The 18,846-nt window shown below is 41.4% G+C and overlaps 1 protein-coding gene across 3 annotated transcripts in view; it reads left to right on the forward strand.

The window, feature by feature from the left end:
* Positions 1-16,447, forward strand: part of SESN3 (sestrin 3) — a 44,323-nt gene extending 27,876 nt beyond the window's left edge. The window contains exons 5-11 of one of the 3 annotated variants that reach the window (XR_012627725.1): positions 261-497; positions 2,013-2,181; positions 4,412-4,527; positions 6,897-7,087; positions 7,484-7,628; positions 8,445-9,063; positions 14,851-16,447. Coding sequence is in view for 2 of the 3 variants with exons in the window: in XM_074860235.1 (XP_074716336.1) it covers positions 261-497; positions 2,013-2,181; positions 4,412-4,527; positions 6,897-7,087; positions 7,484-7,628; positions 8,445-8,531 (945 nt within the window). In the remaining variant the exon portion in view is untranslated. Of the gene's footprint in view, positions 1-260; positions 498-2,012; positions 2,182-4,411; positions 4,528-6,896; positions 7,088-7,483; positions 7,629-8,444 lie in introns of all 3 variants that reach the window. The other 2 variants (XM_074860235.1, XM_074860236.1) reach the window with 2 other exon arrangements.
* The last annotated feature ends 2,399 nt before the right edge of the window (positions 16,448-18,846 follow it).

An 18,846-nucleotide genomic window follows, 5' to 3' on the forward strand; every position in this document is an offset into this window, starting at 1 on the left:
GAATAAGCAATAAATTCTTCTGTGTGACAAAGCCAACAAGATTTATTTTCTAGGCATAGCATTGGCTAAAATAACCCCAAAAGAAAAGAGGTAATATATTAGGTGTCTCTTTTTTTATCCTGTGAGAGTTTGTGTGCAGGAGAAATAAGGTATTATTGGAAGAAAGGAATTGATCCCTTTTTTAAAATACATAGTGTTTTATAGAAAAGCTAGGGGCCAAAAGAAATTTTATATTTACACTTTTTTTATTCTCATTTCAGAAACTTGTCAAGACTGGGGAAAATAATTGGTCTCTTCCTGAACTGGTGCATGCTGTTGTCCTGTTGGCACATTATCATGCCTTGGCAAGTTTTGTATTTGGTAGTGGCATTAATCCAGAGAGAGATCCGGATACATCTAATGGAGTCAGACTTATAGCAGTCAACAACTTCTGTGTCTGTGATCTTGCCAATGACAACAACATAGAAAATGCATCTCTCACAAGTAGCAACTTTGGGGTTAGTGTTGCAAGAAGATTCTTTTGCTTGCCTCTGTTTTGCATTAGAAAACTTTCTTCCATTCTTTCCGCTTTAAATTTCAGGGTAGTTTGAAAGTTTTTGTCTACTTTACTGGAATGCTTGAGTCTGGTAACTCTTATGTTCACTCTAGCAGTTTTCAGTGTAATCTATTGAAAAGCACATTGTAACAGTGGAGGGTAGTCAGAACAATGTGATTTTGATAGTTAATCTCACAACCCATTGGGCAAGACTAAAACTTTGCTTTCAGCTGAAAGCTTAAAGTCCTAGTTTCTTCAGATACTGTGTCACTGACTGGAGCATTGTGTCATCCATGTTTGTAACGTGGAATGAAAAAAGAAATGGGGAAAAAAAACAGAAGTCATAATAATTTTTACTTCAAGGCCTACAACCACAAAACAGGTCAATCCTAAAACACTTCCATGTAGATTGGAGGAAATGTCTGAAATAAAATTACTTAATTCTCCATGTTGGTGTTCCAGTCTTGAATCAACCAACAGAGAACTTTGATTACTAGTTAATTAACGTAAATGTGGAATTTTTTTTTCTGAAAGTGGCTCTGTAATGCTTTGAAGACATGTCCTTGAATTAATGCCAATTGATGAATTAGCCTCATCACCTTTGATGGAAGATCGGGATTATGAGCAGAGCCACTAGATATGTTTTTAAAAATTAGCAGTCAAATGTGAACATGTGATCAGTCAGTTCAATTGCTGGGCTGTAAGACGTGCTAGCTGAAATCACCAGGGTGTCTTATTCCCTGTTTGTAGTGGGCAAAGGGCTGCCGCTGACTTAAGCAGAAAAGTTGCTTCAGCAAGTATGGATATGACCATTTTGTCCTCTCATACACTACAGCTATAGCTATGGGCAGAAGAACAGAATCAAAAGGAAAAGATGGAAAAGAAAAAACAAACAATTTATCTTATGAAAAATCTGATTGATAAGTACAGATCACAGAACTCCAAACACTGATCTATTTCTAGAAGAGGCCAGTTTTCCTCACAAAAGCAAGTAAAGGGGTCAACATAATGGTTATTTTGATCACGTGTAATGAAAATAAAAAGAAAACTGATTTGCTGTCTCAGGTTGTGTTCATACATTGCAGTGTTGCACTATATCTCTTCAGAAACAAAGCTTGCATTAGTAATAGACTGAAAAAATTAATATTAAAAGTTGTTTTCTGATACATGTAGGGCACACAAATGGCTTTTCCTGAGCTGTCTACATGGTGGAATATATATTATAAGCAACTATGGTTTCCACATTCAAATACCACCTCTTCCACTGTTAATCCCATTGCAGTAGATTACTGCGATAGGTTAGACTTAACACTTCCCAGTTCCCTTCTTCTGTCTGAAAGCTGTTTGTCTATGCTGTATGTGCCACATGCATTCTGGCTTGAGTTTTTGTGTTTGCTGCTGCTGTGTTTTTGAGAACATTTGTTGTCTAGCATGAAATCTGAAGATGACACACGTTGTCTATCTTCTAATTTTGCAGAATGTCATGGTGTTTTTGCAGATTGCAGATTCTTTAAGTGAGCTGGAGGCCTTAATGGAAAGGATGAAGAGGCTACAAGAAGATAAAGAGGATGAAGAAGCCTCTCAGGAGGAAATGGCAACTCGCTTTGAGAAGGAGAAGAAGGAGAGTCTGCTAGTAATTAGTGGAGGTATTTGTGCTTTTCCAGTTCCGTTTTGTTTGTGTTTTGTAAGAACTAAACACTTGAGGCCAGTTCAGTGACTACAGCTTTTTCTGTCCATTTCTTTATTCTGGCTCTTGGTGTAGGAGTGTAGTAAGGGTGGTCCTGTCAGTTCCTTCATCTGCTTAAGATTTCTTGATTGGCAAATAACACCACCCTTTTTGCTACTTGAAATCTAGCTTTTGTATATTAAAAAAAAAAAAGCCTGTAGGCTTCTTTAAAAAGTTGGGTGTAAATTTCTCTTTGTTTATATGCTCTGTATATTCAAATTAATTCATCTATGTAAATATTCAGTAATATTTCACAGGTTTTAGGTTCTATAGTGCTTAAAACTTCAATGACACTCATAAGTAGCCTTCAGATAGTTCAGGAAATAGGGTTGAGACTCAGCTTCTTTACCATTTACTGTCCACCTGGAAAGGACATTTCTAACTTGCTATTCTGAGTGATCATACTGCTGTGCTGTTTCACTGCTTGTGTTGTGATAGAGCTTCTTACCATTTTTAAAAATTCTTAAATAATGTTCAAAATTCTGAGCTGAAAGCTTCTTTTTTAATATTCTTCATATGCTCTGGAGACCTTCATCTCTAACAAACTATACAATGAAATCTGTCTCCTATAGACAGGAAGGTGAGGTTTTTTTCCAAAGAAGGTGTTCAAAGAAAGAATACTGTTAAGACCATCAGAATCTCTAACCATTTCTTCATAGTAGAGGCTACTTGAAGATGATAGCTTCTGTCTTTTTAAGAAGGGACTCATGAAATGCTTCACATTTTACTGACACAGTTCTTTGTGAATTTAGATCTCTTTAGCTTCAGACCAAACATGTTTGAAGGTGTCTTAAGTTTTTGTTCACTGAGCTCAAAAGGGAGGAAGAATGTATTATGGATCAGCAGACAGATTGTTTTGTGACTCTCTAGGAACATGCAAAATTTCTTAAAGAAGATACATCCAGCAACTTCATGTCTGGATCTTAAGAAATGGACATTGTCCATTCATGCGTTCTTTGGTCAGACAGTATCAACAGCGCAGATAAACTGACAGCCATTGCAGTTTCATTATCAAATCAGGACTTCCATAAGTCTCTGCAACTTCAGACATATAAGGGAGAGGTGTTGTTTGGGACAGAAGGAGGTTTTTTTGATGGGGTTGCTGAGAGTTTTTTTGAATTTTCTCCCTCTTTTCCTTTTGCTGGTTTGAGTTGAGTAGTCTGTATGTGTTTGGCCTTTACCCTTTCATGAAATTCAGTTCTTGTCAGGGGAGAGGACTGTATGTGTGCGGGTTTTTTATTCTTTGCTGAGGATTTGCTGTGGCAGTTGCTGTGCAAGCTTCTTCCTACGCAGTTATGTTTTGATTGTTTAATGAGGCAAAGAGGAGATAAAGCACTTCTGCAATTCTTAGATTAACTGACTTTTCAAGGTGCTAACAGTGGACATATGGCAACTGTTCTGTCAATGCATGTGGAAGAGAGCCAGGATTTTAACATCAGGGTCAAATGCAGTCAGCTATGTAGTAGTCAACTTCTGCAGAGGTAGTTACACAATCAAGCCACCTGTTTATTTGGGAGGAAAAGATTGATTCCTGATAGAGAACCTGCGCTTGCTTAGTGACACATTTTGGAGCTCTTTGAAGATGCTTAGTTACTAGAGCTTCTGGCAGAATTTCAGCCTGATGTACTGTAGAGCTCTTTGCTTTCCTGTAATCTTCAACTGATATTTACAAGTGGAGTGTTGCATTGCTTTATGGTTGCTCGTACTCCAGGTTATAGAACAGAGCTGGTGTAATTCCTGACACTGTACCTGCTCAGCATGGCAATCCTGCTATCAAGGGTACATTTTTCTTTTCTTGTCCTAGCACAGTGACTTTACTAACAGGATTCATCTTCCTGATTTAAGATACCTAGCCTCTCTCAGAAGTCAACAGAGAGAAAAACATACCTCCAGACAGAAGTTTAGCCCATCTCTTCCCATTTTAGAGAAGTACATTAGATTTCTGGTGTAGGCTGACATTTATTTGGCTCAATGAAAGGGGTGGATCCCATAAAAGCAGGTTGGGATTGAAATGTTTCTTTCCTTCGTACTGCACTCTTCCTTTGCACAACTTCTAAAATTGTTCTTTAGTCCTGTAGTAGAGTGGTAGTTGGAAGTCAGTGCTAACTTGTGCTTGCCTAAAGCAAAGCATTTTGCTGTTTTATTCACAGCATTTGATGATGAAATAGTTTCCACAGATGTCTCCCGCTATATTGAAGATCCTGGGTTTGGGTACAAAGACTTTGCAAGGCGAGGAGAAGACCATCTGCCAACATTCAGAGCTCAGGTACCATCTCTTTAAAGTACATTCACTCAAAGAATGTTTGTTTATCTCATTACAGGGCAAACAGCATAAAGCAGTTGTAGTGGGGCATGTTTGTTGCATGCTCCTTTTCTTGTCCTGGTCCATTAAATAACTCGCAAGCTTCCATAAATCTACCTGAGATGAGTCTTTCACTGTTTGTAAATCTCAGACAATGGAAGACTTAGCTTTCAGTCTTATTCCAATTATTACCAGAATTAATGTTTGAAAACTGTAAAGCATATCACTAAATCTGGAATAAAAATGAAAGGTAGAAAAGAAAATTTCTTTCCTGTCCCTTCAGATGTTGTAGAAAAAAATCCCCTGGAAGAACTCTTTATTCCTGTCATTTTATCAAGTATTCTCCATCCAGTGGTTATCAATACCTAGATGTGTATATGTCTATGAGAACAATATGTGTCTATGAGAGTGAGTATCGTTCTCATATATGCACCAAATCACTGGACTTTGAATGACAGAAAAGGAGTTCTTAAATATGATTACTGAAGGTTTTGGCTATATTTGAATATATTTTTTTAGTACTGTTGAAAGAACAACAGGTACATTTTATCTGTACATTGTCTTACATATTTGCACCTTTTTCTATGACCAGACTCACGAACTTCTTCATGATATATATAACAGGAGGGACATTCTAGGTGATTCTGTTTCAACTTACAGAGTAGATTAATCAGCAGTCTAGTAATAAATTGTAAGCAATAAAAGAAATCTTAAACCAAATCAAAGAATTTAAATTTTAAAAAGGGTGCGGGAAAACTTCATGGTCAGAAGATGTTTCTAAGAAATAAAGCATCACTAATCACTCTCAGGAAATGTATTTAGCTATATAGCAGTCTCTGCTGCTCTGGATAATTTACTCTGCAGTCTTTATATGAGCCTAAAGTAGGTAGATATTGCCAAAAAGAATGAGGCAGAGTCGGTGCCTATAAATCAAACATTCTGCTTAACTACTTTAGGAGCAGCAGGCTCCCATGGAAAAAAGCTCTACAGAAGTTGAAATTGGAACTAAAACATCTCTGCTCTTAAATAAACAGGACAGCTTCTGGCCTGCATTCAGAGGAGTCACATTGATAATTTAACTTTATTAGTATGTCGTACTCTTCAGCCTCCCAAATGCTCTGCTATTAATGCTATTTAAATTGCAGTAGCATCCCAAGACTCTGCAATAAATCCAGTCCTTATTCTGATAAAACAAGGCTGCCTTTATCTCTGTGAGTTTAAATTTAGTAATAGGAAAAGGTATTCCATACGCAGCAGAATGTCTTTGAACAGGGTTTTTTTTCCCTTTTTCATTGTTAGTATGGATTAACTGCTGTTAGTGAGCAGCTTCTGGTTTTCAGAGGCTTTTGTGATGCCCCAGGTGTTCTGGACACTTTTACAGGGCTGACAGGTATGTCATATTTCTCACAAGCTTTACAGTATTTTGGACTGGCAGCTGGAGGCCAAATGTGATGTTGTGGCATGTTTCAGATGTCAGTGAATGGCTCTGTTAGACAGCTGAATATTGTCCTACATGCTCTTCCCCACTATCCTAATCAGGGGACCAGTCCAGTAGATGTGCTCTAAAGCACCTGGGTGAGGACCCTTGCCTAGCAGTACCTTTTGAAAACAGCTAGACACAGGAAGGACGTGGAGATGATGCCATCGATTGTAAGATGGCATCAGTGACTGAATGATTGAACACTTGCCAAGAATGTGGGCAAACTAACATGTTCTGTATAAGCGCAGCGTGGAGAGGGGTTTCACGCTGGTCTGAAGCAGGGTCATTCTCCATTGCTGATGCCATGTCACCACTCTGCAGAGATTTCCCGTGCCTGATGTGAGCAGGCAGACTTTTATCCTTGCAATCCAGGTGTTTATCTAAGTCCAAAGCAGCCTGGATTTTATTAGTTTGTTCAAGGACGGTTCAGCACTTTACCCAGCGAGTGTGCATCCTGGGTGGAAGTAGATACTCCATCTCTGCTCAGAGCTAAGCATCAAAGCCTCCAAGAGGAACAAGTTTGTAAACTTACAGGCCTATCCCACATGGCATGACACTGGATGGAGTGGCAGAGCAAACGGTGGAAAATTGCCTCAATGCTTTAAGAGAAGCTTGGGGTTTTTCTCCTGTAGGCTAATGATATCCAGCTGGAGGTGGGGTGCTCCAACATGATAGTCATTGCCAGGAAGCCTGGCAGAATGGAGCAGGTGATATAGATAAAGGATTCAAACTGGAAATTTTTTGAAGAGAGTAAAGTTATAACTAGCAGACTACAAAAACTATTGAGCTATAGAGATCAGATAGGGACTTCCACTTCATTTGTGCATTTATACAATTTCTTCTCTTCCTGCAGGACTATACCTGGGAAAATCATGGCTTTTCCCTTGTAAACAGGCTTTATTCTGATATTGGGCATCTCCTCGATGAGAAGTTTCGGATGGTATATAACCTCACATATAACACTATGGCAACCCATGAAGATGTTGATACAACTACACTAAGAAGAGCTTTATTTAACTATGTCCACTGTATGTATGGAATCAGGTATGGACAAAAATCCCCTAGCTTAGGAGTGCGTTTTAAACTGTGTAAACAGAATGAAAAATGAACCGTGTGAAAAGCATGATCTTAAAATGGAGATGGTCCCTCAGTCTGGAAGTTAAGAGGTTTTGCTGGCATATCAGTATAACATTTGCTTCCAGTGGAGAAAATGATTGTGAATCATGATGGAAATTATTACAGAAATGTCTTCTCTGAAGCCAGCCTGTATCTTTTGTTCAGAAAAGCAACATCCTAGTACTAAGCCTTTCAGATTCTCTGTCAACAGGTGGTTTTCTAGCATGTAAAATGCTCCAATTCCCAAACTTAAGAACATAATGCTGCAAAAGACCATGCTTTTAAAAACTTATATCCAACAGAGTGATTGCCTTTGTTATTTAGGTATGATGACTATGATTATGGAGAAGTTAATCAGTTACTTGAACGCAGCCTGAAGGTTTACATAAAGACAGTGACCTGCTACCCAGAGAGAACTACCAAGCGCATGTACGACAGTTACTGGCGTCAGTTCAAGCACTCGGAGAAGGTATGTATTTCAAAGACAAACGGGCTTCACAGAGACCCCCATGCTGTTTAAAAATGAAAATGTGGCAACACCTAAAAATGGCAGTATTTGTCAAACAAACTGTTTTTAACCATAGAAAAACAGATTAATTAATTGAGTGTTAGATATCAATTTTACAAAAAAAAAAAAAACAACCTAGTGTACTGGAAAGATTGGTTCTTTTTTTATATTTTGAGTGACTTCTCCATAAAATTGAACTGACACTGTAAAAGAAAAGTGGATAAACTTGGGAATGCAGAAGTGGTCAGCTATGCCAATACTTGGGATTTGGGGATCAAAAAAGGCCTTAACTCATATATGTAGATATAATCTTTGTGATTTTTTCATCAATAAAAATGTCAACATGTCTTCAGCTATCCAAGTTAAATGCTTCCTGACTAGAGTTGAGTGCTTGTGTGCCTGCTAGCCTATCCAGCATGTAAACTATTCCTTAATCTCTGCTCCTATATAGTGGTCACAGATGGTAGTAAAGAAAACAAAATATAATTCATAAAGATCTAATACAATTAGGGTGCAAAAATGGTTTTATTGGGACTTCTCAGATGGAAGATTGCTTAAAGCAGCGGTTGAGGCTAGTTCCTTGCAGTCCTAAGATTTTGTCTAGTATTGGCATGCTACACAGCTGTCTCTAGAGGAACTGGAGTCCTGCAGCAGGGTACAGGGAGAAAGAACAGTTTCTTGCAGCAATACTTTACTAAAGGTTAGAAATTTTAGCCTAAATGTGTAAACGTTGTTGTATTCAGAGGTGAACTAAATGGCTGATACAATTTTTAACAGGTTCATGTCAATCTACTTCTAATGGAAGCTCGTATGCAAGCTGAACTTCTGTATGCCCTTCGTGCCATAACTCGTCACTTAACCTGAAGCATTCGCTGGGCAGGAGTAAAGGAGTTTTTACGGCGTATGTAAAGACCTTTTGAAATAGATACACACCAGAAGCTGTTTGTGATGTAGCATCAGGTTATTCAATTCTCTAGTGTCAAAGTTTAGCCGTGCTTCTTGACGGCTGTAATGTGCAATGACGTGTTTTATTTTCTTGATGCTTAACATTACTAACGATAACAAAAGTAACACTGAGGAGCACTACTCTGCATTGTTTCCGCCTGGATTTCTGCACAGTGGTCAGGATCCTGAAACTGTTCTTCTTATATCCAATCCTAGCGCTTTGTTCTTTAAGCACTGGAGTGAAGTGCTTAGAGACTTCTTTTTCCAAGCAATCATTTTTCAGATTAGTGGAGTCCAGCAGAAGATCAGTTCTGCCTGTCCTGAGAATGTACCACCATGCCATGACTTGTGACCGAGACGTGCGGGCTGCGTTGCATTGAACTGCCCACTGGATTCTTCTGTGTCTCCTGGAGGCTGCTTGCCAGTCACTGTCTTACTACAGCAATTGAAGGTGATGCAAGATGTGGATGCAAACATTGAGCACACTTTAATGTGAAATTAATCATGATAAATCCTACAGCATGCTACTGAAGTGCAAAATTCATCTGCTTTGTCGTGCCCCTTCCCAAGAGAAGAGGCCTCACAATTTGCCATTTCAGCCACACTTACTGTGTTTCAATCATGCATAATCTTGTTTTACTGACAGTCACCCTCAGTTGTCCTCACAATATCCATGCTCATCACATGTTGCAATTTGTTTAGTTGGCACCTATAAAGTTAACACACAGGCTGACCAAAAATAGGGTTGTGGGTTTTTTTGCACTCTCTTCTTTCTCAATGTTTTAACTAAGGAAAGTAAAGGAAGGCTAGCATATCTGTTCTTTCATATTGGATGTATAGAAATTTATTTCCCATAATTTTTTCATAACATTAAATTTTAATATTCAAAGATTAAAAAGTTCTATGCATTAGTGTGAGTGAACAAAAGAAAAGTGCAATATTTAAAAAGAAAGCAAGCTTTTTTCCCTATCATGCCACTGCTAAAGTGTCCTTCTTATATAGCCATAAAGAAATTTTAAAACCAAATTTCTTTATTGTCTAAGGCCTAGCAGTTTTGTTTTAGCTTTTACGGCTTAAGACAACTGATACTGAGATGCCAAAGCATCCCCAAAACAAAGCATTCTTGGACAACGGTAATATTGGGGAAGGGAAGAAATAAGCTGCCAAAAATGTCACACTTTTGTGCTGTTCTCTGTTGCTTTTGACTAATTTTTAAGAGCACAAAATGTTGATATTTATAGCTTTATTTTGTATTGCATTTAATGAACCAGTGAAGTGCCTAAAGAGATGCTTAAACTTACCCGATAGGATGCAAGTTATCACTGCTTCAGCTTTTGTCTGTTGGTTTGGACTTTTCATATTTGAGGAGGGTGACCTTTATCTCTGTTGCATACATTCAAAACTAACTGGATAGGTTTATTTTTAATGTTCCATTGGATTGTAGAAGTTAATACAGGATTTTTTTTCATTTGTGATTGCAGAATAGTTTACAGAAATACTATCAGTCATATTTTAACACTTTTCATTGACAAAATCATGGACCAGTACGCTACTAAAGTTAGTTTTCTCTTCCCTTTTCCTGATACCGTGCTGTGACTTTGCATGTTGGTTTTTTCGCTTTATCTATCTGTTCCAGATTGGAAAGCTAAATGATTGTACACTTTTCTGCACTTTCAGACTGCAGACTCTGCATGTGAAAAACTTTTGAGGAAGAAATCAGTAATTATTTTTTTTTAATGTAATGTTGGCTATTTAGAAAACTACCCAATAGACAGCATCAGGCTCTCTTCTAGAGGGAGCATTGGGTAAAACATCAGATTTATTTATCTTGTATAGCTAACTGCAAAGATTTCTCAGAAGTATTGAGATGCTCATATATATATGAACTTAGATCAACTTTCTAAGTTGTTATGATCCTTTTTCCTCCCTCTTGTGACTGTAGTGGCCATACCTAATGGCTTTTGTGCATAAAACAGTTCTGCTGAGAGAAGTTTTCATGCAATACTTTCGTTTTTTTCAAGTGATGGGAACTGTACAGTACTACTTCAAATTCCTTTGCTTTGAAAAGTCAAGTAGTCCTCAAGAAGCACAGTTGAGCTCTGGAAAGGAGGTGAAACTAGATTTGGGTAACTAATATGATGGCTTAGTTTCCCTTCAGAAATGCAAAGACTCTTAGAGTAGGTTGAGTTTTACGTTTGGAAACATGAGTGCCTTTACTTCTTTCCTTATGAAATATACTTGCCAGCTCAAATGCCTTCTGAGTAAAGTACCTGAGCAGATTTGAAATCTAGAAACCATAAATGGATTGCTTCATAAAATTTGTAGTAAACCAGTGATTTTTTTTTTATTTTTTTTTTTTGAGGTGCCATATCAAGTCACATATGGCCTGCAAGACATTCCACCATAGGAAATGTCATTGTACAACTAGTTTGCTATTTCTCTTTTTTTCTTAATATTAAATGCAAACTTGAAACTTCTGGAAATGTTTTCCACGTGGCATTTTTTTTCAAAGTATTGCATTTACAGTGTAACAGTTTATAGCCTAGTTTTTATACTCAAATTTATGATTTTTAATAGATGTTTGTTCAGAATAGGTGTTTAAACAACTCTACCATACACTTTATGCACGCTTTAGGCTCACACTGTGCCAAATTTTAATGTGCAAGTGTTCTTGGATTTTTTGCATTTTTAAAGCACTCATGAATGTGAATCTTCACACTTTGTTCATTAATATGATTCTTAAAGAGTACCGTAATCATTAGAAGTGTAGATACTCTCCCTCTGTGTTCCTTTATTGGAATTGATATTTACCAGCATTAAAGTTAGTCCACAAAATCCCAGCCGTGACCAACATAAAAACAAAGTGTGCAGTCTCCTGTCTACTGAAGAGAAAGCTTCGTAGGTACAAATTAACCAGCTAGCACAGGGAATGCTGTAAGTAGGGAACAGAGCTTTTGAGCATGGACAGCTTCTTTCGTTGCAGAATAGCTTCAAAATGTGTGTTGCGATAGAGTACATTCTTGCTGAAGTGGCTCTATTTTTGGGGGTAATGAAGTGAAAAAGGTGCCGATTGGAGAAGGCATTTCCATTTCCCAGAACAGTCTGCCTGCAGCTGAACATCACAAGCATGCCATCATACAGGAGCAGAACCCATTTTAACTAGGGTACAGTTTGTACAGATAACTACTAAAGCTAGTGTTGTGGTATCCTATGAAAATTTTGGTGAGCTGTAGATGGATTTATTTTCATCAAGACTGAAATAAAACATACATTCTTTGTCCTAAAGCCTTCATTAAAATGAAAAGGATGTACTTTCAGCTTTAAGAGTTAAAGAATTGCCACTATCAGCTCCTCTTATGTATTAAAAAAATGTTAAGGACAGGAAAAATCAGTGATTGTAAAAATGATAAACATAGGTCTCTATAAAGTTAGAACAGATCAGAACAGAACAAAAAAGAAAATATTTTGCTTCTCTGTTACTTGAGTGCAGAAGGTCAAGGCACCAGATTCTTCAAAAGTATTTTTGTTCATAGTGATACTGATAGATGTTTTCCTGGGATTTGGAAAAAGCAGCTAGTTGCCTAAATTTCAGTGGGAATTTAAGCACGTAGCCACTTAGCAAAATCCTGCAAGGTGCCCACATGCATTTTTGAGTCAGATTTTTAAAGATACTTAGTCACCTAAATTTAATAGAATAAAATCAGTTTCCATAGAGATTAAAGGAATAATGTGTAGCCAGATCCGCGTGATTTGCAGCAATTGTTAATGAAATTGTTGTTTTGGGGACTTAATATAGACTTAGAGAAATCTTTCCCAAAGCAGTTAAACTGTAAGCTGCTGCTCTTGCAGAACAGGTTCTCAATGTTTCTCATGCATGTGTGTTTTCCATGAACATAGGCATGCATTTCAGGCTCATGTTCCAGAGTTTGGGCTCCTTTTTAGAAGAGCTGGATTATTTAACCTCTACTTGCAGAAAAGATTTATTGGTGGTAGCAAGTGCATGGCTTGTGCCTGAACTAAAAAGTTTTGGCCTGAAAGAAATACTCCAAATCTTCTTGATTTCAAGTGATGTTTTTTCGGTTACTTTCCTTAGAGGTTTGGATCCTTCTCCCATAAATAAGGGGTGATGTTGCACAAAATGGAGGGGAAGGGGAGTGGATTCATCATAAATGAACTTTCCCAGAGCTGATCTGAATATAAATCTGTAAGAATTGGTTTGCCATTAGCGATCATAGCAAGAGCTGGACAAAAATGTCAATTTTCACTATCTGAACTTCAGATGTATTCTCCCTAATGTCCCCCAGCATTATGTTTTCCTGAAGAGATGCATCCACCAGCTTCTCCTCAATTGGGAATTGTAAATTAAAATTTTTATTTCCAGATGAAAATGAATTTAGCATTTCATACTGACTGCATAGATCACAGGTGTGAGAGATGGAGATAGCACAGCAGTATGGGGAAACTTTAGGAGCATCTTGATCAGTGTTAATTTATCCCTCAGAGCACATTTCCTGACATGTAGTCATGCTGCTGCACCCCCAACACACATCAGGTCTCTCTTGCAGACATTTAATCCTTCTGCTGCTCACCAGGGACAAAAATTGTCATTTTCCACCCTGCCACAACCATCACCGTGCATCAAGTGCTTCCTGTCTTCCCAACCTCCTAGCCTTAACTTTGTAAAACAATGCTAGATTCCTATACCACCATTTGCTATTGAGTTCAAAGGGTCTTTCTTCTGTTCAGAAACACTTAATTGCCATATTAGGTTATTTCTGGACAGGAAAATCCTAAATCTGATTCAAAAGGATGACACTCAGTACTTGCTTACAACATTTAGGTAGCATTTGCCAGTAGTGTGTCAGATCCCATCTCTGGAGTTACAGTAATAATCCAGTGGCTCCATTAAGGAAATGCTTTCTTTGGCAAAACGCCCTGTGCTTGGGCTGTTCATCCATGCAGGTTTCTTTGAGGAACATCTAATGGGGGATTTGAGGTCCTCTTGTGCCAGGCAGGTTTACAAGGCTGTTGAGTCGGCAGCTCCTCGGGTGCCTTGCAACCGGGCAGACTGCAGCCAGCCTCTGGAACAAGTGGGTTTGGGTTTTTCTCATATCTATGGGATAAATCCAAATGCACGCCCTGGAGTGGCTGCTGGAGATGTAGGCAGGGTTGGGTGTTCCTACAGGTACTGAGTATCATCAGGGCTTGTGGAAAATAGAAATCTGGATTCTGCTCTTGTTCCCAACAGTAGTTACAGGTGGTATTGAAGGTGCCAATTAATATACTAATTGTGGGGAGCAAGCCATGCCATCAGCATCAGAAGGTACAGACCACAAGGGCTCTTGAGGGGACACAGCGCAGGAGGAGTTGACATGTTGGTCAGTTGAAGAAGCTTCACCAGTGTGTCCGAGAGGTTCTTGTGTATGTCTGCGCGTAGGGGAGGTGGTGGGAGATGCCTCCCACCAAGATGTCCAGAGGGCTTCTGTAGGGCAAGAGCTGGGACCCTTTCCTTACTCCAAGGATGGAGCAGGGGAAGGGAACCGTTCACTTCTGCCCAAGAAGAATGTGCCACTGCTGAATTACATTTTTTTGCCCCCATCAGCCCTTTGAAGGGAGTTTTCAGACAAAATGGGTGAGTCACCAAACATTGTGTCTCCAGCTGAAGGGTCTGGCGGGGCAGTGACAGCAGCAGGTCCAGACACACACGGTCCAAACCTGTTTCCCATTCCCCACTTCACACTCATGTCGTGCCACTAGACCCAAACCTCTTCCCCCCAGCCCAGCTGCCACGTGCCTGGGTGGCTGCAGGAGTAGCCCACTCAGGGTGGTGGGAGATGCGGCCACTTTTAGGGGAAAAATAATAATTAGGCTACAGCCCTTGGACTCTGCAGGGTGACACAGTCAGAAATCTTTTCACGACTGTGATCAGAACTGGATATAAACTGTAGCTTAAAAAAATAGAAATTTTGTAAACTTGAAATTTCTCAGTTTTACCCTTTTCTCCTTTTGCTGGAAAGCCACACGATGAATGTATATGCTTTATCTTTCTATCTGACATAACTGAAAATCAGACTGCCAACTCCTTGTTTTGTATTAGCATTTTTTTTTAAAAAAAAAAGTTTGTGAGCAATATATGTAGCATGCTGTGAACGTCTGTTTTGATCTTTATAGTTACTCTTTAATCCATCAGTATTAACACCAGTTCTTTTTTGTGTTCCCCTTGGTACTTCGTATGCAGTGTAAGCAGAAGCTGTGATCGGCTTTGCAGTCCTGTGCCGTGTTACTGTAACTCCTTGATTTTTTTAGGAAGCACCTGACTGTGGGCCACCCTGGGGCAGGCAGCGTGCCCGTACACGACTGCCACTTTTCGGTCTCTTGTACTATGTATAGTTTTAAGTAGAATAAGCTTTTTAACAGAATATTGATGCGGTTTATGAGTCACGCAGGCTGCAAGTGTCTGGTGTGTGAGAGTCTTTGTATTTATAGTTGTTGGGATTTGGTTTTTTGTTTTGTTGGGTTTTTTTTAATTCATAAAGTAGCAAACTTGATAAACATAGCCACTTTAAACTGCTCTTGCTAAACAGACCCTGCTGTAGATAAAATACCACTGTAGATACAGGGAGGCGTGCCGGCAGACCTCTCGACCATGGGTGAGCTGAACCCCTCTCTGCAAAAAGCACGGCCGCCCTGCGTTTGGCTGCATTTGGACCCAAACGCCGGGAAGGTCGGGGTCAGGCCTGTGTTTCAGCCCCCCGTGCCCATAAGCCTGCCACTGGCCGCCCCCCACGGTCTGCTCACCGGTGCACGGGGGTACACGTGAGCCTTACTGGCGTGGGAGGGATGGACGGACCAGCTGCTAGGCCAAAAACACGGGCATGGTGTTTCTGCAGCTGAAAAGCTTCCAAGCCTCTCTCGAGTGCAAAAACTAGCTCTTGATTTGCTGTCTGCAGAGCCCGGCATGTCGGGGGTAAGAAAGGGCATTGGCTCCCCATGGGCAGCTGTGGGTCTGAGCCCCCTTGCCCGCAGGCTGGGGCAGCAGGCAGGGCAGGGCAGTGCCCGGGGGGGGGGGGGTGGCCTTTCATTGCACCTCCCACCTCTCGCCCTCTGGACAGGGGGTAAATTGTACCCAGCCCCAGCCTGGCAGCTTCTTGCTGCCTCCTGCCACGCAGGTGTTTCGGGATGGAGGATTAAGGACAAAGCTCTGATCCTGCCACTGCCTCCCACCACCACGAAGCAGGGAAGCATGGTAGCTCTGTGGTCCCACAGTCCCTACAGCATCCCACGGGTGGGTGGCATATCACCTGTCCTGCCTTCTGGGCCACCACCTGCCCTGAGCTCCAGAGACATGCCACAGGCACCATGCTTTCGCAGGAGGTTTGCCTGCAAGGTGAGGCAGCTGCTAGGAGCTCACTGTGGGTTTCCACAACAGCTTTTATAATTTTTTTTTTTTCTGTTGTTGCTGGTTGGGGTTTTTTTTGTTGGGTGGTTTTTTTTTTTGCAGAGGACAGACTGACCTAGTGGGATGGATTTTTTTTTTTTTTGTGTGAGACTTCTGTTAGTTTTTAAGTTACCCGACTTGAATTTATCTGAACAGATGCAGAAGGAACTTTTTTTTTGTGAGTTAAGAGACAAATGCATTTTTAAACAAAGGAATCATGTATTAACATTTTAACAGCAATTCATAAATCTGCACTTTTTATGAGGTTTTGAAAAATCTATTTATAGGTACGGAACAATGGGGTTTGTTTAAAACTGTATCTCATTTATACTTGCTGAAATTACTTTCATTGTTATCAGTAGGAATTTCATTGGTTAAATAAAATGTATAAAACCTGTCTCTGGTTTGAACCATCATTTGCCACATGTGGGGAAACACATCTCTGGAGCAGAGCATCCTGTGTTTTGGGACAAGATCCAGTCCTGAAAGTGTGCTTCCCCTCCATGCCCCTGTCCTGGTTTTTAGTCTATGTGTTATTTATATAGAGATAATTTAATCTATACATAGATACAGATAATAATTCTATTTAATCTATGTGAATGTAGGTCCTGAAAAATGTATAGCGCTTGCCGAAGGGGATGTCTTTTAAACAGGCAGTTGTCAGTGATGAGGGACAGGGTGATGGGCATCATGATGTTCACTCGATATGGGGCTAGTCACCTTCCCCTTAGAAATTTGTTTTGTGAAAGCCACGGGCAGTGGGATGCACCAGGAGCTACTCCCTCTTCAGGGAGCCCTGAGCGAGCCCCAGAGCAGAAGTGGGTGAGAGCCATAAAATCATGAAGGAAACGCAAAGGAGAGAGGTTGTGTGTGCAGAGAGTGCTGACTCAGGGCAATGCCAAGCTTATCTAACAGCCAAATTGCCCCCAAGCCCCCGTGGTCCTGCCATCTGCCCCATCCAGCCCCCAGGGAGTGCTGAGGGATCACCGAGGGGGTTTGTCCTGGGAGAGATGCTCATCTCCAAAACTAGTTATCACAAGGTGCTGACCTGAGGTGTTTTGGGTGTATCTTACCCTCCAGCTGCTGGATGCTCAGCTGGCCTGTCCTCGCCTCACCCTGTAATGGAAATAGCCCCCCAAAAACACATTACCAGTTCTGTTAGAGGTAGAGTGTACCCTGAGGAGGGCTGTGATCAAGGGCTGTCACAGCACAGCCATTACATACTGGCATCTTCAGCTGGTTCAGCTTCATCCTGCCCTGAAAAACATACTTACCACAACAAAAAAAAGTAGATCTGTAAATATATAAAGAGCTTACTTATTTGCTTTCAGTGGGAGTTTCAAAATACTGAAAATACCTATCATCTTGGGTCCAGGCAGACCTTCCCATCCCCTTACGGCCACTGAGCTCCGGACTGGAGGGAGGGTGACTGTATCACCAGCACCATTGAGAAAAAGATGAAAAACTTGGAATATTCCTCAAAGCCAAGGGCTGCTGTGGAGTTCCTGCTTTACTTCCTAAAGGTCCCACAGACAAGGGTACCCAGCACAGGTGGAGGACAGCCCCACTCCCCCGGGACTCCAGGCTTGCCCTGCACCCCACCCTCACCTCCAGCTGGTTCCCCCCAGGACAGTCAAAGACAAAAACGTTTGTGTGTGTTGGTGATTCCCCAGACCTTCGCCTTGACCATCCTCCCCAGGCCACTATGGCTCTGCTGCCATCTAGCCACATGCCTGCTGGCTTCTGCTCCCGCACCCGCTCGCCCTGGCACCCAGCCCATGGCCGGAGAAAGCCAGAGACCGCAGGGTGGTGGCAGACCAGGGACCGCGTCACAGGGATGCTCATGCCCACGCCAGGTGGCCACGGGACAGTCTCCCAGCACCCCATAGGTGACCCCCCTGGGATGCCCCCTAGGATCTGGGAAAGGGCCATGCCTGGGCTAAGGGTGGGCAGCCCTGCACAGGTGTCATATCCTTGGGGAGACCCAGCTGGGCTGACCCCAAGCCTCCCCAGGTCCCTCCCCAGCCTCACAAAGCACGGGGAGACGCCCCAGTGTGCCCCATGACTGTCATCAGCTGGGAGCACGGCCACCCCCAGCCTCCCGGACAGAGCCAAAAAGCCATGAGCAGCAGCAGGGTGGCCAGCAGCAGTGTGTGCCACCGCAAGCAGAGAGCAGGCGCCCACTCATGGTTCAGGCAAGCCCACATTTGTAGGGTTGGATTTCAGCTTGTACTGGGGTCTCCTTGGCCTCTTCCCAGCATCGCCTCAGGCTCCTCATGCTGTGGCACTGGGAAGAAATGGTGACCAGCCCCAGGCCCCTGTACAGGGCAACTACTGGATCCTCTCTACCAAATGTTTGCATTAACTGCTGCTGAAGCACACCCACCAGCTCATGACTTGATTTCAACGCTGCAAGCTAAATTAGCCCAAATTATAGGCCACGTGGGAGCATGTAAACCCCCCCAATAACTTTTAATTTGATCATGACAGAGCAATCTGGTGAGGCACCTGGACAGCAGAGCAGAGGCTCTGCAAATCTGAGCTAGGATTATGAATAACATCACTCATCATGCTTTCAATGTATAGAAGAAGATAATCACTGGATTTGTATTTGCTGCTAAACTAAAACCTACCCTCCGCATCCTCCACATGTGCTTTTTGTCCTCAGGCTTTCTTCAGGCCCTTGGAGCAAAACTTGAATGTTTCTGACCTACAGGAAAGTGCTTTTGCAGAGGGGAAGTCCTCCTTCTCCTCCTGCCTGTGACTGGTGCTTGGAGTACCAACATGTCCAGGGAA

The sequence above is a fragment of the Strix uralensis genome, chromosome 2, assembly GCF_047716275.1.
Source record: "Strix uralensis isolate ZFMK-TIS-50842 chromosome 2, bStrUra1, whole genome shotgun sequence".
Classification (NCBI taxonomy): Eukaryota; Metazoa; Chordata; class Aves; order Strigiformes; family Strigidae; genus Strix; species Strix uralensis.